The 20,210-nt window shown below is 42.0% G+C and overlaps 2 protein-coding genes and 1 long non-coding RNA gene across 3 annotated transcripts; all 3 read right to left on the reverse strand.

Annotated features, from left to right (window-relative positions):
- Positions 1-2,474: 2,474 nt before the first annotated feature.
- Positions 2,475-4,987, reverse strand: LOC306911988 (uncharacterized protein). The gene is made up of 7 exons (XM_079487734.1): positions 4,885-4,987; positions 3,937-4,148; positions 3,639-3,848; positions 3,305-3,546; positions 3,144-3,215; positions 2,801-2,991; positions 2,475-2,697 (listed from the first exon to the last, which is right to left on the reverse strand). The coding sequence occupies exons 3-6, from the start codon at positions 3,817-3,819 to the stop codon at positions 2,965-2,967; spliced, it is 522 nt and encodes a 173-aa protein (XP_079343860.1). The 5' UTR covers positions 3,820-3,848; positions 3,937-4,148; positions 4,885-4,987; the 3' UTR covers positions 2,475-2,697; positions 2,801-2,964.
- Positions 4,988-8,642: 3,655 nt separating this feature from the next.
- Positions 8,643-13,656, reverse strand: LOC306905695 (uncharacterized protein). Its single transcript, XM_079476513.1, has 12 exons — positions 13,134-13,656; positions 12,769-13,057; positions 12,639-12,668; positions 12,139-12,224; positions 11,601-12,061; positions 11,172-11,499; positions 10,191-10,935; positions 9,889-10,098; positions 9,555-9,811; positions 9,400-9,465; positions 8,988-9,247; positions 8,643-8,878 (listed from the first exon to the last, which is right to left on the reverse strand). The coding sequence occupies exons 5-12, from the start codon at positions 11,840-11,842 to the stop codon at positions 8,731-8,733; spliced, it is 2,256 nt and encodes a 751-aa protein (XP_079332639.1). The 5' UTR covers positions 11,843-12,061; positions 12,139-12,224; positions 12,639-12,668; positions 12,769-13,057; positions 13,134-13,656; the 3' UTR covers positions 8,643-8,730.
- A 2,666-nt stretch (positions 13,657-16,322) lies between these two features.
- On the reverse strand, positions 16,323-18,377 carry LOC306888899. The gene is made up of 4 exons (XR_013786147.1): positions 18,293-18,377; positions 17,179-17,407; positions 16,823-17,069; positions 16,323-16,719 (listed from the first exon to the last, which is right to left on the reverse strand). It is a non-coding gene; the product is annotated as an uncharacterized lncRNA (long non-coding RNA).
- Positions 18,378-20,210: the final 1,833 nt, after the last annotated feature.

Here is a 20,210-nt window from a genome sequence, read left to right on the forward strand (position 1 = left end):
TGGTGCCCGCGCAAAGACGACAGAATGAAGCCATCGGATGCGGTGAAAGAAGTTCTAGTTGCGTCTTCAACGATGGCAGCGTGAAAAAGAAGATTCTGAGGATTGTCGTCACATGCACTGTAATTATACTGTCTAGACTCGTCAGTATTTGCATACTGTGCATGTCTTGCGACAATTGGCCAGTTTTTTACTGGCGTTATCCTATAGGACTTCAGGAAATGTGAAAAAGAGGAGGAGTTTCATATGCGGTCTCCGCAATGTCGAAGTGACCGCTCTCGAAAGGGAACCGGTCGGGTGCGGGGCGTCTGGTCCACGTCTGTTCCGGGGGAGGGGGATGAATGACAAAGCTTCAGGACGTCACCACTGAGAGCCAATCCTGTTTGTCTGAGGACCTTCAGTTTTGCATGTTTGCCTGTTCCTGGGCAGACAGACGTAGTTTACAGTAAATGTCTCGTTTTTAAAGGTTTAATCATTTATGTGAGGCTTGATTTTGTAATGGTATAGCAGATGTACCAGGTTTGTATCAGGAATGTGCGAGTCAAAGACCAGGACATATGGTCTTTTGTTCACTCACCGTCTATTAGAAGGCTTGCGGGACGACCGTGGTATAAATCTCCAGCGTCCAGGTTGTTTATTCGTGCTTGCTTCGGCAGCACATATACTAAAATTGGAACGATACAGAGAAGATTAGCATGGCCCCTGCGCAAGGATGACACGCAAATTCGTGAAGCGTTCCTCATTTTTGTCCTTTATTTATACTTTAATTCATCATTTGAATCATATTCTTTATAATAAAGAAGTTGAACCTTTCCAAGGCTTCAGTAGGGCTCCGTAGGCTTGTTTCATGATTTAAAGTCAGTTTGTTGTCATGCGTTGAACCATAACCTAAATTAATCTCTTTAAAAGAACATTCTGGTATCATCACAAGTCAAGCAGCGAGTTGAAATTGTTTTATTAATAATTAACTTTATGCCGTAAAAGCTCTTAACTTGTTTGGAACCCAGAATATGTGTTTAAAGAGATTTAAATGCATTTATGTTTTTTTGCAAAGTCCTTTTGTATGTATCTTGCACATGTGCAAATTCTCAGAGCTCTTAAGTGTACTGTGCACATGCACAAATAAACATTTGACCATTAAACGTGTCCTTTCCCGTTTTGAAAAGCTCAAATGAAGCAAATTTGCTCTTATAATAATTCTGTTTAATGAATTCAACAGAATGTGTGACGCTCCTTTGGCGACCCCTGGTGTTTAAACTGAGAGTTGTCCATTAAGGTCTTCAATTGCTCTCGATGTCTGTTTCGGTATATTTATTGTACAAAAGGACTTTTTGCCGTGTTGTGTTTTAAAGTTTTGTTCTTTTGAAATGATTTATTTTGACAAATTAAATCGGGAGAACCTGTTTGAGTTGCTTAAACTGTCCTGAAGTGAAAACTCTCCCGCGGTCAGCAGATGGCGCTACAGCATCAGATCACTGACCTGTGCTTAAAACGATGTGTCATATTTCAGTTTCCAATGGCGATGTCATGACAATTAAAACATTTAAATCGATAAATATCTTTGTAGACCTGTACGTATAATATGTGTGATCTTTTATATTTTAGGCATCACATGCGCCCCTAAAAGAACAGAAGCTTCCCGAGTAAAGCCACATCAATGATCAGCTCATCTTCTGGATCGGATTTTGGCTTTAAAATAACAAACGCTGTCAAGCTCCATTCATTCTCATGCAAATCTTCACTGTTGTGTTGTGTGCATGCACGCTTAGTTCAATTGAGCTTTTTTCTTCAAAGAATGGCTAAACAAAATATCTGACAAATGCACGTCAGTCATGATTATAATACAATTTCTGTGCGCAATAAATCTCATTCTGGCTCAATGTGCCGTTTCACTCTATAATTCTCTTTACGGCGGTTTGTGGTTGTAACACGTGGAGTAGTTGTGCTCTTGAATCTTTGAGTCGTTGTTCTGATCAATCTAAGAGAATAACATTGATCAGAGTTTATGTTTTGTAGTAAAAACTTTATTTAGTTGCCAGAAGGTCTTGTGGGAATCCATGATATCTGTCACATGTTTATAGAAGCAATGCAGACCGGTGTACATTTATACGGCAGTTTAAAAGGTTTTATATCATTCTTGAATGTAAAATCATTAATGTCGTTTTGTAATATAATAAAACACATTTTAGATTTCTTAGTTTTTTAAAAAGTGCTTTCTTAATTTTTGAATGTCGTAAAAACACTTCATTAATAAATGTGTCGTTATCAATTTAGTTTTGAATCATTAAAACAAACCTTAAGTAAATTTATATAGCATTTTAAGAGGTTTCCTTTTTACATGTAAAATCATTCATCTATTTTTATTATAATTTATGAATTTTTTAAAAGTGCTTAGTTTACTTGTGTTCTTTAAGTCTTGGGTGATTGCACAATGCACATTAGATATAAATATTAAAAAGAGCGAAAATGTCCACATTAATAAGAAAAGGGCAAGCTTTAATCATATTAAATATATACAGAAACAAGAATAAATCAAACTATATTAAAATATGAACATGTTTGTATATATTATACAATATATAATTCAGAGCTGTCCTCTTCTCATCTCCTCCGTCCACCGCTCGGCAGTTTTTCCTGGCAAAGGTCTGAATGCCCTGCAGCAAGACTTCACTCTCCTGTTCTTTCATCCTTGCGTTGTGACTACGTACAGAACGAATCAATGAATACATTGGTATTAGTAATAGTGCAGAGAAGGGTGGTATATGACAACAACTGTATGTGAACTATTGAGAGCTGAACCTACCATTGTGAAAGAGTCTGCTGATCTAACTCAAACAGCTGCAATCTTGTTTCGGCCGTGAGTCTGGGGCGGTCCAGAATTACATCCTTTATTATTCTGTAGTCGTGAAGAATGGCAGCCCACCTGTTCACCCAAACACCAGCCACTGTCTGACCCGCAGGGTAGATTCAGCTGGTCATAACCAGGTTTTCCATCTGTACATTAAAGGAAATTGTTACACAAGTGTTATCATGCTTTTTCTGTCATATCACTTTGAAACATCTAAAAGTGATGCAAGGAAGTAACTTCTACTTCCAAATAAAGGATCATCATCACAGTATAAATGCCTTTAGGGTAATTTAGTCACCTGGCCCTGAGAGGCTGGCTCATCTGTCATAGGCTCAGGCAAGGAAGACTCTGCCGCATGACTCAGCAGCCCCTGAAATTCAGATAATGAGGTCATATCCACTTGGACCAAAATAAAGGATCATTATCACAACATTAATGTCTATATGAGAGTTCAATTACCTGGATCTGATTGGGCGGCTCATCTCTCAAGGATGACGGACCATGAAGTCTTATGACCTCTGCCTGCTGCTGCACTTGTTCTGGGGGGTCTTTGTTGAGCTCCATGATTTCGAGGGGCACACCATCCATGCTGAAATCTGCAAACCCCTGATCACTCTCCAGATCACTTTGAACGTCTTGCTCCTGAATCCCATCTGGTATTTCAAGGTCTCCACCAAAGTGTTCCACACCAATGATTTCACCTGTAGATGTTCAAAGTGTGATGAGCACTTGAGTAAAATGCAGGTGTCACAGCTTCTACACAAGTTTCACGTGTGCACGACGAACATGTTACCCGTGTATGCACCAGGGCTGGTGTAGTCCTCAGCCAAATTAATGTCCATAAACTGATGGCTCAGGGTGTTGGTGTACCGCTGCAGCTGGCCACCGTAGCAGATATCCTTTTTGATGCCACTTTCAACGGTAGCGACAGCGCGAGCCTGGTTCCACTGTACAAGCCCTTCCAGCAAGTACATCTGAAAATGGAAATCATTGGCACTTGTTCCTATAAAGGCAGGCAGAATGAAGAAAGAAGTTATCACCATGGAACACACGTGAACAAACAACTCGTATTGTTTAGGAAAAATGCACACCTGGCACAAAGCGGTTCAGGTGTCAGTCTGTTCGATCAGATCCTTAGTCTCCTGGGTCCCACGGGTGCGGTGGCGACAGTGCCTTGCCTCGCCAATTCTTGCAGCGGTGGGCTTGCAGTCACAGGCCTCCTTCAGCCTTTTAACATCGCCAGCGTCCCACTCGAAGGTGCAGGCCGAGAAGCCAATTTCGTTCCCCACATCTGTCACCCAAGCTGAGGTGCACAGAGAAAAACACAAGACACAGCACCGTTAAAAAACACTTATACACCAGTCTGATCTAGCTAGCTATACATCAATACATCAAGCACTGCACTGATAAGAGGAAGATATAATAAATGTGAGTGATCAAAGGGTCAGAGAGGCACCTGGGCAGGTGTGAACATGACCTTTCATGACTGTCCTGCACAGGGCACTGTGGTGGTCACTTTAACACCCTGCTGTGATCTGCACTCTTGCAACAGGTGACAAAGGCCACTAACATGCAATAAACTTTACCTTGAACTTCGTCATAAATTACACTTCATCGTTTATATCACTGCTGTACACATTCAGTACACTTGACACAAAGAGAAAAACTTACTGTAAGTGGTTTAAGATCAACTGCGGTACTTTGATGTAAAACCACAGTCACTTTAAAAGAACTTTAACCGTGAAATGAAAGTAAAAGCACAACGGCAGTTATAATCACAACATCTGTCGATAACTAAACGTTGACAACATTAACAGCACGTTTGCTTAAGCGAGCATCGAATTACTGCATTTACCCAAAACTCATTTATAGCTTTTACAGCGCCAATGAAAACCTCTTTAACAGCATAACGTTACTTATTTAACTCACACGACATTTACATCGTAAAAACTCTTACAAAGCCGATTTAACCGACGCGCGTCGCTTACAGTACGTACAGTTACTAAAGTACACAGAAGTAAACATTAGTTCGCTTTTACCTGATGCGTAGAAATGGCGAAGATGAATGATGGGCGATGTAAGAAGCAATGGCGATGATCCTACAGGTGATGCTGCTGTCACGACGAAGAGATGTTTAGTACTGACGTCACTCCCATCGCCTTCCGTGGACACGCCCACACGGCCAATCAGCGTGGGCACAAAGAATTGAAACACCAAAATGGACAAATGGGAGGCTGCACATCAGGACCAATGGCGTCGCACGTAAATTGGAACATCCAGACGGCCAATCACGGACGAGGCGCAGCGCCAATCACAGCGCGCGCATATTGGAACAGAATTGGAACCGATCGTCTGCTCGCGGATGGTGACGGATCTTCTCCTCTGCACCCCTGCGCTCCCTGACGCCCATTGACCGGCCCGTGTGACCCGTATATTTAAAGACCGTGAAAAAGTTGAAAAGCCCTAAAGCAGTGTATTTGTACTCAGTGTTGGAAGATTTTCGTGTTATAATTTGAATAACTTCATACTTCCCTACTTTGTTTAATTTATTGTTTGTTTATTTATTATTTTTTTTCACTGTCTTCATTGTACTTGGGAATGATATGATTATTATGTTCTAATATTTGTATGTAAGCTAAGGTTGTTTGTAAAAGTTAAACTATAATTGTGTTTTTGGTTAATGTTCTACAATGTTAATAAAAAAAACATATACGGAAGCGCGCTAAATGAAACGGACCAATGGCGAGCCAGAAGACGGGCCAATCAGGATGCAGGAAAAGTGGAACAGGCGTGCACGAGGCGCCGGATACTGTAGAAGGCATTTTAGTCTCGTGTTCTGAGTTTGTCCGCTGGGTGGCGCTCTGGTGCAGAACTGCCATTGTGTATCAGTGTAATGGGGGTAATGGACAACAGGTGTTGACGCAATGTTTGAAAAACGCTAATTAAAGTCATAATTGTTGCTTCAGTAAGTAGCGCGCATGGATGTCACGTAGAGTATTTTCATTCAGAGAGATGTGACATCGCTTGATTCATCGGTGAAGTTAAAGTCAACGCATTGTTTCCACGGAAAGATCAAGTTTGCCGGTGCCGCACGTGAGGACTTTATTTGACGCACATTGTTGGATTTATTATTCGATTTGTGTGATTATATTTCTTCCCGTCTCGTGGATTTGAGCTCAAACCTGATCAATTATAGGTTTATTATAGATTATAGGTTTGTTTGTTGCAACACTTTAATTGACATTTAAAATGACGTGTGCACACAACTGTGTTTAAAGCGTAATTCACATGCATTGGTTGTTAAACAGACATTTCTTATGTATATTAATTATATGTTCGTTTGCAAAATGTAAGATGGAAAGTGTTTGAATGCTGAAAGGGTTACTGCGTCAATTCAAATCTTGCCAAATGTTGATACGAAGTCTGTAAATTAGAAAAGAACTGATAAATTAACACTGAAAAGATTTATTTGAAAAGTTTGATGTTTTGCTATATTTAACAAAGGCCAAGTTTCGATTGATAATCGATGACGTGACGATTGAATCGGTGGACGTTAAAAGAATCGCAGTGCATGTTGTGACCAGCAGGGGCCGCTGTTGTTTTCTGCGAACTTGTACGTGTGGATTTTCTTTAGATTAAACTTTATTGTCATTATATACAATAAATATAGTTTAACAAAATGTACTTTAGGTCAAACCAGAAGTGAAATTAGCAAGTGTAGGATATATTGTTTGCATAAATACAGAATTAAATATTAGAAAAATACTTTACAGTGGGCATGTTCTATGAAAAATTGACAGTAGCTTTGAAGAGCTTAAAAATATGCTGATATTTATTAACGTAAACATTACTAAAAACCAAAAGTCTTCTTTTGTTTATTTTAAAGGTACTTTTTGTTTTAAAACTGCTATTTAATTATTTGACACAAAACACGACAATGTGCAACATTAGAGAAATGATAAAAGGTCAGTTGTTCACTTAATTTCTCAACCCATTCTGTGAATCAAATCGCCTCGTGAGATCAGAATCGCATCGTGAGCAGAGTGAATCGTCCAACAGGTTGACACGTGATGCTAAAGAATATGAACCTGAGGTTTACAACGTTTTTAACACTTTACATTTGTGTGTACAGAGGAGTCATTGGTTGTGTTACCTGTCCAAGAAGCCGAAAAACGGCAGTCATGGACGTGTCTCCACGCTCTCGCCCGTGTTACCCGTGTATGCACCAGGGCTGGTGTAGTCCTCAGCCAAATTAATGTCCATAAACTGATGGCTCAGGGTGTCGGTGTACCGCTGCAGCTGGCCACCGTAGCAGATATCCTTTTTGATGCCACTTTCAACGGTAGCGACAGCGTGAGCCTGGTTCCACTGTACAAGCCCTTCCAGCAAGTACATCTGAAAATGGAAATCATTGGCACTTGTTCCTATAAAGGCAGGCAGAATGAAGAAAGAAGTTATCACCATGGAACACACGTGAACAAACAACTCGTATTGTTTAGGAAAAATGCACACCTGGCACAAAGCGGTTCAGGTGGCAGTCTGTTCGATCAGATCCTTAGTCTCCTGGGTCCCACGGGTGCGGTGGCGACAGTGCCTAGCGTCCCACTCGAAGGTGCAGGCCGAGAAGCGTCCCATGAAGGGGCCATACAGCGGGTGGCTATCTGTGATGACCCTGACTGCAATGCGCCGCATAAAGTGCCACAAATCCAGCCTGACCACCAGCTGGTCCCACTCGCTACACATTGCTGCCGCCTTTACCTTACCTCCTGGTAAAGTACTTGAGGAGCTTCTCCAGCACGCCGGTAGAGATCCACAAGTCCGGTACACATGGGCAGTTTCCTTCTTTTTCTGTGAGGACGCACATCAGGACTTGTCCAATTTCATTCCCCACATCTGTCACCCAAGCTGCAGTGCACAGAGAAAAACACAAGACACAGCACCGTTAAAAAACACTTCTACACCAGTCTGATCTAGCTAGCTATACATCAATACATCAAGCACTGCACTCATAAGAGGAAGAAATAATAAATGTGAGTGATCAAAGGGTCAGAGAGGCACCTGGGCAGGTGTGAACATGACCTTTCATGGCTGTCCTCCACACTGATGCGTTGAACTTGCAAAGATGAATTATAGGAATTGTAAAAAGCAATGGCAATGATCCTACAGGTGATGGTGTCTCGAAGAAGTGATGTACAGGTCTTCGGCCACTTCCATCCCCTTTTCAAAATGCACCGTCTGTGGACCCATTTGGGCGTCAAAAATTTTAACACAAATGGACAAATGGGAGGCTGTACATCAGGACCAATGGTGGCGCACGCAAATTGGGACATCAAGACGGCCAATGAGCGCGCATGCAAATGGAACATTTGGAACAGAATTGGGTCATCAATCGGTTATGCACATTAGGTATAAATATTTAATAAGAGCAAAAATGTCCACAATAATGAGAAGATTAAAAGGGCAAGCTTTATTCATATTAAATATATACAGAAATAAGAAAAATAGTAAAACTATATTACAATAGGAAAATGTTTTTACATATAATACAATATATAATTCAGAGCTGTCCCCTTCTCATCTCCTCTGTCCACCGCTCAGCAGTTTTTCCTACAGTTTTTGCACAAAAGTGAACCCCCGAAACTGACTGTGAACAAACTCTCCTGCCTTTTCATCCTTGCATTGTGCCTACGTACAGAAAAAAAATGAATACATTGGTATTAGTAATAGTGCAGAGAAGGGTGGTATATGACAACAACTGTATGTGAACAATTGATAACTGAACCTACCATTGTGAAAGAGTCTGCTGATCTAACTCAAACAGCTGCATCCTTGTTTCGGCCGTGAGTCTGGGGCTGTCCAGGACTACATCCTTTATAATTCTGTAATCATGCAGTATGGCAGGCCACCTGTTCACCCAAACACCAGCCACTGTCTGACCCGCAGGGTAGATTCAGCTCAGCCAGACAGACTGCCTCCACAATACGGCTGACATTGGGCCACTGAGCAGGTCCACTGCCTACACCAAGGAAGCAGCTGTGAAATAAAAGACATTAATGTTAAAGTAAATTATGTCATGAATACATGACAAACAAGTGAATTAAATACAAATTCTACAAACTGACTGGCAAATGTGGACACATACCGCTTCAAACTGTCAGCTCCTGGTGTCACGTTCGTTTTTGAGTGACTGACTTTGAAGCGCCCCTTCACCAGCCTCTCACGGTGGCGAGCTTGGTAGATGAGAGCTCCCTTGTCATCCTCTGACAGTTTATGCCAGAGAGTTGCAATCTCATCTACCCTCTGCTGCGTAATGAACCCCTCATTTCTGAGGTCGACCAGACTGTTGGCTAACCTGACCACGTGGTCATAACCAGGTTTGCCATCGGGTCCAAGGGTCTCCATCTGTACATTAAAGGAAATTGTTACACAAGTGTTATCATGCTTTTTCTGTCATATCACTTTGAAACATCTAAAAGTGATGCAAGGAAGTAACTTCTACTTCCAAATAAAGGATCATCATCACAGTATAAATGCCTTTAGGGTAATTTAGTCACCTGGCCCTGAGAGGCTGGCTCATCTGTCATAGGCTCAGGCAAGGAAGACGCATGACTCAGCAGCCCCTGAAATTCAGATAATGATGTAATTTCCACTTGGACCAAAATAAAGGATCATTATCACAACGTTAATGTCTATATGAGAGTTCAATTACCTGGATCTGAGTGGGCGGCTCATCTACCATGGGCTCGGCTGCCTGCTGCTGAACTTGTCCTGGGGGGTCTAGGCTGAGCTCCAGGATTTCGATTGGCTCACCATCCATGCAGAAATCGTCAAACCCCTCATCACTCTCCAGATCACTGGGAACATCTTGCTCCTGAATCCCATCTGGAATGTCAGGGTCATCACCGTATGGTTCCCGAAAAGTGTCATTGGTTTGGGAATATAGATATTCCACACCAATGAGTTCACCTGTAGACGTTCAAAGTGTGATGAGCACATGAGTGAAATGCAGGTGTCACAGCAAGTGTGCACGACGAACATGTTACCCGTGTATGCGCCAGGGCTGGTGTAGTCCTCAGCCAAATGAATCCCCATAAACTGCTGGCTCAGGGTGTTGGCGTACTGCTGCAGCTGGCCACTGTAGCAGATATGGTTTTTGCTGCCACCTTCAACGGCAGCAACCGCACGAGCCTCGTTCCACTGTACGAGTCCTTCCAGCAAGTACATCTGGAAATGAAGATCGTTGGCGCTTGTGCCTATAAACGCAGGCAGAAACAAAGAAGAAAGAAGTTATCACCATGGAACACACGTGAACAAACAACTTGTATTGTTTAGGAAAAATGCACACCTGGCACAAAACGGTTCAGGTGCAGGTGGAAGGACTCCAAGGATGTCGAGCCACGTGCACAGCGATACTGGGGCAGAATGACCCCCCCTTTTGTCACCTCCCCTATCTTCATGTACAGCTGCACACCGGGTGGGTCCTGGATGCAGGTGAAATGCCGCTGCTGTGTCTGCCAGATCTCGATGATCCGGTCCTTGTCTAACAACCTGACTCCCTTTGTGTCCGTCGCCTCCATGAAGTCCTTTAGGAGCTGTTCAATCATCTCCTTTGTCTCGTGAGCCCCACGGGTGCGGCGGCGACAGTGCCTCGCCAATTCTTTGGCGGTGGGCTTGCAGTCACAGGCCTCCTTCAGCCTTTCAACATCCCCAGCGTCCCACTCGAAGATGCAGGCCGAGAGGCGTCCCATGAAGGGGCCATACAGCGGGTGGCTATCTGTGGTGACCCCGACTGCGATTCGCCGCATAAAATGCCACAAATCGAGCCTGACCACCAGCTGGTCCCACTCACTGAACATTGCTGCAGCCTTGCCTTTACCTCCTTCGGAGCAGCAGTCCCGGTCCACGTAAAGGACTATCGGAGGAGCTTCTCCAGCACGCCGGTAGCGATCCACTAGTCCAGAACACATGGGCAGCAGGCCGTTTCCTTCCCTCTCTGTGAGGACACACATGAGGACTTGTCCGATTTCGTTCCCCACATCTGTCACCCAAGCTGCGGTGCCAGGAGCTTCACCAGCTAGCTTCTTGGTGATCTAAAGTACACGATAAGAAGTATTACTATCATGCAATGAACATTTTTATTTTACAATTAAATTTGTAAAATAATTTATTTTATTTCATTAGCACCTATCGTATTTACTATTGTTCTTGTATGACATAAGGCTTATTGCTCCCTGAACTCTTTGTAAGTTGTAAGTCTTTGTATTTGCTAAATGACTAAATGTAAATGAAAAACTAACACTATATGTGACACTAAATCAGCTGTTACCTTTTTGGTGGAATCCATCTTTAAGATGGAGCCATAGACAGAGCTGACACGGGCCTTTAGTTCAGGAAGCCGTGTCAGTACGTCTTTAGCGTACACTGACAACAGCCAAGATGGACCAGGCACGGGCACCATCTGTGGCAGTGGGGCCACGAGACGTCTGGGATCAGTGTCCTGCCTCACAAACGTCTTCAGCACAGACAGGTACATTGCTGACTGGCCCAACCAATGCTCTCTGTGTCTGACGTACAGGTGCCTGTACAGAGCTGTGGCACTGTTCCCCAGCGTGCGCCCCTGCATCAATTTCACAACCTCCCTATCGCAGGACAACCTATACGTAGTAAAGTAGACCATAGCAAAATGTCAGTCCTTTACATGTGTGTTTGTTGTGTTATGTTAGGAGACTTAATAATAAGACTTAATTAATTATACCTGTAGGTTAGGACTGCAGGAAATTGACCACGGTGGCTGGGATCCAACTGGTCCAGGATGTCTCGTGACCAGGCTGCCAGCTTCTTCTTGCAGGACCGGCATTCTAGGTACTCTGTCGCCATAAAGTACCACCCACTTAGGTCCAAGACTCTTCGGATGGTCTTGTACATGCCTGAAGCTGTAAGTTGGATCCCACTGCGACGGCAGTTGGGCTGGGAGCACAGCAGCTTGTATGCCCACATGCGGTAAGGAACCCAGAGGAACAGCCTGCTGTGAAAGAAGGCATCGGGTTTGGAAGGAGGCTGAGTATACAGAGGACGGGGTCCAGGGGGAGACCACCACAGACGCAGATTTTTGGTCAGTGCCAACCTCCCAGACTTATCTCTGCTAAAGAGAGCCTTGCTGACCCACAAGTGCTGCTCTTTTGGGAGTGTCTGCTTCCAGCCTTCAGGCAGCAGCAGCTGTGGGAGTAAGAGAGAAAAACAGTCTTACTTTCATGAGAGCTCCTTTTAAGTTACCGTTTAAACATCTGTCTTACTTCAGTGGGCGCTGGCTGCTGTTTCGACGCAGCTCTCTCTGAGGACGGCAGGGCTTCTGGCTGACTGGTTGACTGGCTTGCATCAGCTGCAAAGCATAACAGAAAAAGTGAGCGAGACCCACAGTAAAGGAAGCATTACATTTATTTGTGTTCGTATAATACTACTTATCACTGCTAGATGAGAATTATACAAATACTACTGACTACCGCCAGATGTAAGTACAAATGTTAAACATTAGTAACATGTTAATGATAACAATGAGTTAATAATTTGAAATGCACCAAATATGCAGATGAAGATGTGCGGAGAAAAAATGTGATTATGACAGACAATTGCGTGTGGCAGCACCGAGTGAAAAAGTTAGATGCCCAAAAAATTCGAGCGGCGGCGGAAGTGTAAAGGGAATTGCCATGAAATTTAAAAAGCAAAAATAAGCGAAGAGAGGTAAAAAAGCCAGGGTACGGGCTGGCATGATCAGAAGGTGTAATACACCTCATACCTTACTGTTTCCAAAACCATCATCTGAAAGCTGATAATACAGAATCACAAAACATGTTATACAATGCACAACAGTATTCTGAAAATAAAAACACACGATGGAAACACATTCATGAAAATGTCGTTCTCACCCGTGACATCTACGTTCGCAGCTGCAACAAGCATATCAGCATCTGATGGTTCCTCTGCAGCAGATGAGCTGGAAGGGCCCACTGTTAATTTACAGCATTAATAAGTACACGACATAAAAACAACATGAAATACATTAACAAATAAGAATTAAGCCCTGTGCCTGGAGGTGGTGTTTCCGGAACTTTTGGGCCCGTCTTCTCAGTATCACGTCTCTTAATGTATTTCTGCAGCGCCTCCATCTTTGTGCCAGGTCTGATGTCCTTCTTCTGCCTCAACCACCTGATGAAGCTAGAACAAAAAATGACTAACTCGAGCCATACGCTACACATTCCAGCCAGCAGCTCCTATTATATTAAAGCCTTACCCCTTTCTCTCCTTATCCTTGGCATTATAGAGATCCTTAAATGTCAGCGTGGCAAAATTTCCAAACCCGACGAGGAGCTTGTCTTCCTGTGCCGGTGTCCCAGAGCCCTCTCGAACCTGCCGCTCTTCGATGGCTGCCCTGACGTCTGGAAACAGGCCCGCATACTGCAGCAAGGCATCTTTATTGACCATCACGGCAGTCATGGACGTGTCGCCACGCTCTCGCTCCTGCCGGTGAGAGGCCAGCACCATGGCTGCATATCCTGTGTCATTGGACAGCAACCATTTGAATGTTTTCCCCCGGTACTGGCCAAACTGCAGGGTGCTCTCACTAAGAACCAGCTGCCGATTTCCGGTGTCCCCTCCAGCTGCAGCCACACGAGCCGCGGCCTCCTCCTTGACCCTGTCAGCGGGCCATGACCGTCCTGGGGTGGGGTTTTTTCTGTAGGCAGCAGCCAGGGATGCTGCCTCAGGGGACGGCTTGAGAGTAACCTCACCAGTGGCCTCTCGACGAAGGGTGACATTTAAATCCATGTTCTGTAAGGCACAGAGAAAAACACAAGACACAGCACCGTTAAAATTCACATATACACCAGTCTGATCTAGCTAGCTATACATCAATACATCAAGCACTGCACTGATAAGAGGAAGATATAATAAATGTGAGTGATCAAAGGGTCAGAGAGGCACCTGGGCAGGTGTGAACATGACCTTTCATGACTGTCCTGCACAGGGCACTGTGGTGGTCACTTTAACACCCTGCTGTGACCTGCACTCTTGCAACAGGTGACAAAGAACACTGACGTACAATAAACTTTACCTTGAACTTCGTCATAAAGTTTATATCACTGCTGTACACATACAGTACACTGGACAGTACTTTGCACAAAGAGAAAAACGTACTGTAAGTGGTTTAAGGTCAACTGCGATTATAATCACAACATTTGTCAAAAGCACGATAACTTGACATTATCATTAACACCACGTATGCTGGTCCATAAGCGAGCTTCGAACTACTGCATTTACCCAAACCTCATTTATAGCTTTTACAGCGCCAATGAAAACCTCTTTAACAGCATAACGTTACTTATTTAACTCACACGACATTTACATCGTAAAAACTCTTACAAAGCCGATTTAACCGACGCGCGTCGCTTACAGTACGTACAGTTATCAAAGTACACAGAAGTAAACATTAGTTCGCTTTTACCTGATGCGTAGAAATAGTGAAGTTGAATGAAAAGCGATGATAAAAGCAAATGCCAATAATAAAACAAGTGATGCTGTAACGACGAAGCGATGTACAGTAATGACGACACTCCCATCACCTTCGCAACACTCACTCTCCGTGAACCCGCCCTGGCAACCAATCAGCGTGGGCGCAAAAAATTGAAACACCAAAACGGACAAATGGGAGGCTGCACATTGGTACCATCAGTATCATTGGTGGCGCACGCAAATTGGAACATACAGACGGCCAATCACGGACGAGCTGCAGCGCCAATCAGCGCGCGCCCAAATTGGAACATTTGGAACAGAATTGGAACAGAATTGGAACCGAACATCAGCTCGGCAGAGGCGCAAGGATGACACGCAAATTCGTGAAGCGTTCCTCATTTTTGTCCTTTATTTATACTTTAATTCATCATTTGAATCATATTCTTTATAATAAAGAAGTTGAACCTTTCCAAGGCTTCAGTTGGGCTCCGTAGGCTTGTTTCATGATTTAAAGTCAGTTTGTTGTCATGCGTTGAACCATAACCTAAATTAATCTCTTTAAAAGAACATTCTGGTATCATCACAAGTCAAGCAGCGAGTTGAAATTGTTTTATTAATAATTAACTTTATGCCGTAAAAGCTCTTAACTTGTTTGGAACCCAGAATATGTGTTTAAAGAGATTTAAATGCATTTATGTTTTTTTGCAAAGTCCTTTTGTATGTATCTTGCACATGCGCAAATTCTCAGAGCTCTTAAGTGTACTGTGCACATGCACAAATAAACATTTGACCATTAAACGTGTCCTTTCCCGTTTTGAAAAGCTCAAATGAAGCAAATTTGCTCTTATAATAATTCTGTTTAATGAATTCAACAGAATGTGTGACGCTCCTTTGGCGACCCCTGGTGTTTAAACTGAGAGTTGTCCATTAAGGTCTTCAATTGCTCTCGATGTCTGTTTCGGTATATTTATTGTACAAAAGGACTTTTTGCCGTGTTGTGTTTTAAAGTTTTGTTATTTTGAAATGATTTATTTTGACAAATTAAATCGGGAGAACCTGTTTGAGTTGCTTAAACTGTCCTGAAGTGAAAACTCTCCCGCGGTCAGCAGATGGCGCTACAGCATCAGATCACTGACCTGTGCTTAAAACGATGTGTCATATTTCAGTTTCCAATGGCGATGTCATGACAATTAAAACATTTAAATCGATAAATATCTTTGTAGACCTGTACGTATAATATGTGTGATCTTTTATATTTTAGGCATCACATGCGCCCCTAAAAGAACAGAAGCTTCCCGAGTAAAGCCACATCAATGATCAGCTCATCTTCTGGATCGGATTTTGGCTTTAAAATAACAAACGCTGTCAAGCTCCATTCATTCTCATGCAAATCTTCACTGTTGTGTTGTGTGCATGCACGCTTAGTTCAATTGAGCTTTTTTCTTCAAAGATAAACAAAATATCTGACAAATGCACGTCACTCATGATTATAATACAATTTCTGTGCGCAATAAATCTCATTCTGGCTCAATGTGCCGTTTCACTCTATAATTCTCTTTACGACGGTTTGTGGTTGTAACACGTGGAGTAGTTGTGCTCTTGAATCTTTGAGTCGTTGTTCTGATCAATCTAAGAGAATAACATTGATCAGAGTTTATGTTTTGTAGTAAAAACTTTATTTAGTTGCCAGAAGGTCTTGTGGGAATCCATGATATCTGTCACGTGTTTATAGAAGCAATGCAGACCGGTGCTACATTTATACGGCAGTTTAAAAGGTTTTACATCATTCTTGTATGTAAAATCATTAATGTCGTTTTGTAATATAATAAAACACATTTTAGATTTCTTAGTTTTTTAAAAAGTGCGTTCTTAATTTTTGAATGTTGTAAAAACACTTCATTATAAACTTCATTAATAAATGTGTCGTTATCAATTTAGTTTTGAATCATTAAAACAAACCTTAAGTAAATTTATATAGCTTTTTAAGAGGTTTTATTTCCTTTTTACATGTAAAATCATTCATCTATCTTTATTATAATTTATGAATTTTTTAAAAGTGCTTAGTTTACTTGTGTTCTTTAAGTCTTGGGTGATTGCACATTGCACATTAGACATAAACATTAAAAAGAGCGAAAATGTCCACATTAATAAGAAAAGCGCAAGCTTTAATCATATTAAATATATACAGAAACAAGAATAAATCAAACTATATTAAAATATGAACATGTTTGTATATATTATTCAATATATAATTCAGAGCTGTCCTCTTCTCATCTCCTCCGTCCACCGCTCGGCAGTTTTTCCTGGCAAAGGTCTGAATGCCCTGCAGCAAGACTTCACTCTCCTGTTCTTTCATCCTTGCGTTGTGACTACGTACAGAACGAATCAATGAATACATTGGTATTAGTAATAGTGCAGAGAAGGGTGGTATATGACAACAACTGTATGTGAACTATTGAGAGCTGAACCTACTGTTGTGAAAGAGTCTGCTGATATAACTCAAACAGCTGCAATCTTGTTTCGGCCGTGAGTCTGTGGCGGTCCAGAATTACATCCTTTATTATTCTGTAGTCGTGAAGAATGGCAGCCCACCTGTTCACCCAAACACCAGCCACTGTCTGACCCGCAGGGTAGATTCAGCTCAGCCAGACAGACTGCCTCCACAATACGGCTGACATTGGGCCACTGAGCAGGTCCACTACCTTCACCAAGAAAGCAGCTGTGAAATAAAAGACATTAATGTTAAAGTAGATTATGTGATGAATACATGACAAACAAGTGAATTAAATACAAATTCTACAAACTGACTGGCAAATGTGGACACATACCGCTTCAAACTGTCAGCTTCACTCTTAGAGTGACTGACTTTGAAGCGCCCCTTCACCAGCCTCTCATGGTGGCGAGCTTGGTAGATGAGAGCTCCCTTGTCATCCTCTGACAGTTTATGCCAGAGAGTTGCAATCTCATCCACCCTCTTCTGTGTAATGAACCCCTCATTTCTGAGGTCGACCAGACTGTTGGCTAACCTGACCACGTGGTCATAACCAGGTTTTCCATCTGTACTTTAAAGGAAATTGTTACACAAGTGTTATCATGCTTATTCTGTCATATCACTTTGAAATATATAAAAGTGACGCAATGAAGTAACTTCTACTTCAAAATAAAGGAACATGAGGACTTTCGTTCCCCACATCTGTCACCCAAGCTGAGGTGCACAGAGAAAAACACAAGACACAGCACCGTTAAAAAAACACTTATACACCAGTCTGATCTAGCTAGCTATACATCAATACATCAAGCACTGCACTGATAAGAGGAAGATATAATAAATGTGAGTGATCAAAGGGTCAGAGAGGCACCTGGGCAGGTGTGAACATGACCTTTCATGACTGTCCTGCACAGGGCACTGTGGTGGTCACTTTAACACCCTGCTGTGATCTGCACTCTTGCAACAGGTGACAAAGGCCACTAACATGCAATAAACTTTACCTTGAACTTCGTCATAAATTACACTTCATCGTTTATATCACTGCTGTACACATACAGTACACTTGACACAAAGAGAAAAACTTACTGTAAGTGGTTTAAGATCAACTGCGGTACTTTGATGTAAAACCACAGTCACTTTAAAAGAACTTTAACCGTGAAATGGAAGTAAAAGCACAACGGCAGTTATAATCACAACATCTGTCGATAACTAAACGTTGACAACATTAACAGCACGTTTGCTTAAGCGAGCATCGAATTACTGCATTTACCCAAAACTCATTTATAGCTTTTACAGCGCCAATGAAAACCTCTTTAACAGCATAACGTTACTTATTTAACTCACACGACATTTACATCGTAAAAACTCTTACAAAGCCGATTTAACCGACGCGCGTCGCTTACAGTACGTACAGTTACTAAAGTACACAGAAGTAAACATTGGTTCGCTTTTACCTGATGCGTAGAAATGGCGAAGATGAATGATGGGCGATGTAAGAAGCAATGGCGATGATCCTACAGGTGATGCTGCTGTCACGAAGAAGAGATGTTTAGTACTGACGTCACTCCCATCGCCTTCCGTGGACCCGCCCACACGGCCAATCAGCGTGGGCACAAAGAATTGAAACACCAAAATGGACAAATGGGAGGCTGCACATCAGGACCAATGGCGTCGCACGTAAATTGGAACATCCAGACGGCCAATCACGGACGAGGCGCAGCGCCAATCACAGCGCGCGCATATTGGAACAGAATTGGAACCGATCGTCTGCTCGCGGATGGTGACGGATCTTCTCCTCTGCACCCCTGCGCTCCCTGACGCCCATTGACCGGCCCGTGTGACCCGTATATTTAAAGACCGTGAAAAAGTTTAAAAGGCCTAAAGCAGTGTATTTGTACTCAGTGTTGGAAGATTTTCGTGTTATAATTTGAATAACTTCCTACTTCCCTACTTTGTTTAATTTATTGTTTGTTTATTTATTATTTTTTTTCACTGTCTTCATTGTACTTGGGAATGATATGATTATTATGTTCTAATATTTGTATGTAAGCTAAGGTTGTTTGTGAATGTTAAACTATAATTGTGTTTTTTGTTAATGTTCTGCAATGTTAATAAAAAAACATATACGGAAGCGCGCTAAATGAAACGGACCAATGGCGAGCCAGAAGACGGGCCAATCAGGATGCAGGAAAAGTGGAACAGGCGTGCACGAGGCGCCGGATACTGTGAAGGCATTTTAGTCTTGTGTTCTGAGTTTGTCCACTGGGTGGCGCTCTGGTGCAGAACTGCCATTGTGTATCAGTGTAATGGGGGTAATGGACAACACGTGTTGACGCAATGTTTGAAAAACGCTAATTAAAGTCATAATTGTTGCTTCAGTAAGTAGCGCGCATGGATGTCACGTAGAGTATTTTCATTCAGAGAGATGTGACATCGCTTGATTCATCGGTTAAGTTAAAGTCAACGCATTGTTTCCACGGAAAGATCAAGTTTGCCGGTGCCGCACGTGAGGACTTTATTTGACGCACATTTTTGGATTTATTATTCGATTTGGCCAATTTATCGTGGATTTGAGCTCAAACCTGATCAATTGACGGGATTATAGGTTTGTTTGTTTGTTGCAACACTTTAATTGACATTTAAAATGACGTGTGCACACAACTGTGTTTAAAGCGTAATTCACATGCATTGGTTGTTAAACAGACATTTCTTAAGTATATAAATTATATGTTCGTTTGCAAAATGTAAGATGGAAAGTGTTTGAATGCTGAAAGGGTTACTGCGTCAATTCAAATCTTGCCAAATGTTGATACGAAGTCTGTAAATTAGAAAAGAACTGATAAATTAACACTGAAAAGCTTTATTTGAAAAGTTTGATGTTTTGCTATATTTAAGAAAGGCCAAGATTCGATTGATAATCGATGACGTGACGATTGAATCGGTGGACGTTAAAAGAATCGCAGTGCATGTTGTGACCAGCAGGGGCCGCTGTTGTTTTCTGCGAACTTGTAAATGTGGATTTTCTTTAGATTAAACTTTATTGTCATTATATACAATAAATAAAGTTTAACAAAATGTACTTTAGGTCAAACCAGAAGTGAAATTAGCAAGTGTTGGATATATAGTGTGCATAAATACAGAATTAAATATTAGAAAAATACTATACAGTGAGCATGTTCTATGAAAAATTGACAGTAGCTTTGTACTTTGAAAAATATATACAGCTTAAAAATATGCTGATATTTATTAACGTAAAAATTATTAAAAACCCAAAGTCTTTGTTTGTTTCTTTTAAAGAGACTTGTATTCCTTTTGTTTTAAAACTGCTATTTAATTATTTGACACAAAACACGACAATGTGCAACATTAGAG

Source organism: Barbatula barbatula, assembly GCF_947034865.1.
Source record: "Barbatula barbatula genome assembly, chromosome: 2".
Lineage (NCBI taxonomy): Eukaryota > Metazoa > Chordata > Actinopteri > Cypriniformes > Nemacheilidae > Barbatula > Barbatula barbatula.

What these genes read in the sequence shown, in the direction of transcription:
- LOC306911988 (XM_079487734.1), bottom strand. Translation starts at nt 3,819, where the DNA reads ATGTACTTGCTGGAAGGGCTTGTACAGTGGAACCAGGCTCGCGCTGTC. An exon ending in CAGCCCTGGTGCATACACGG is followed by an intron (nt 3,547 to 3,638) that starts GTAACATGTTCG and finishes GAACATCTACAG; the next exon opens with GTGAAATCATTGGTGTGGAA. An exon ending in AGCCAGCCTCTCAGGGCCAG is followed by an intron (nt 2,992 to 3,143) that starts GTGACTAAATTA and finishes TTTAATGTACAG; the next exon opens with ATGGAAAACCTGGTTATGAC.
- LOC306905695 (XM_079476513.1), bottom strand. Translation starts at nt 11,842, where the DNA reads ATGTGGGCATACAAGCTGCTGTGCTCCCAGCCCAACTGCCGTCGCAGT. An exon ending in AGATGGATTCCACCAAAAAG is followed by an intron (nt 10,936 to 11,171) that starts GTAACAGCTGAT and finishes CGTGTACTTTAG; the next exon opens with ATCACCAAGAAGCTAGCTGG. An exon ending in CCTGAACCGTTTTGTGCCAG is followed by an intron (nt 10,099 to 10,190) that starts GTGTGCATTTTT and finishes CTGCGTTTATAG; the next exon opens with GCACAAGCGCCAACGATCTT.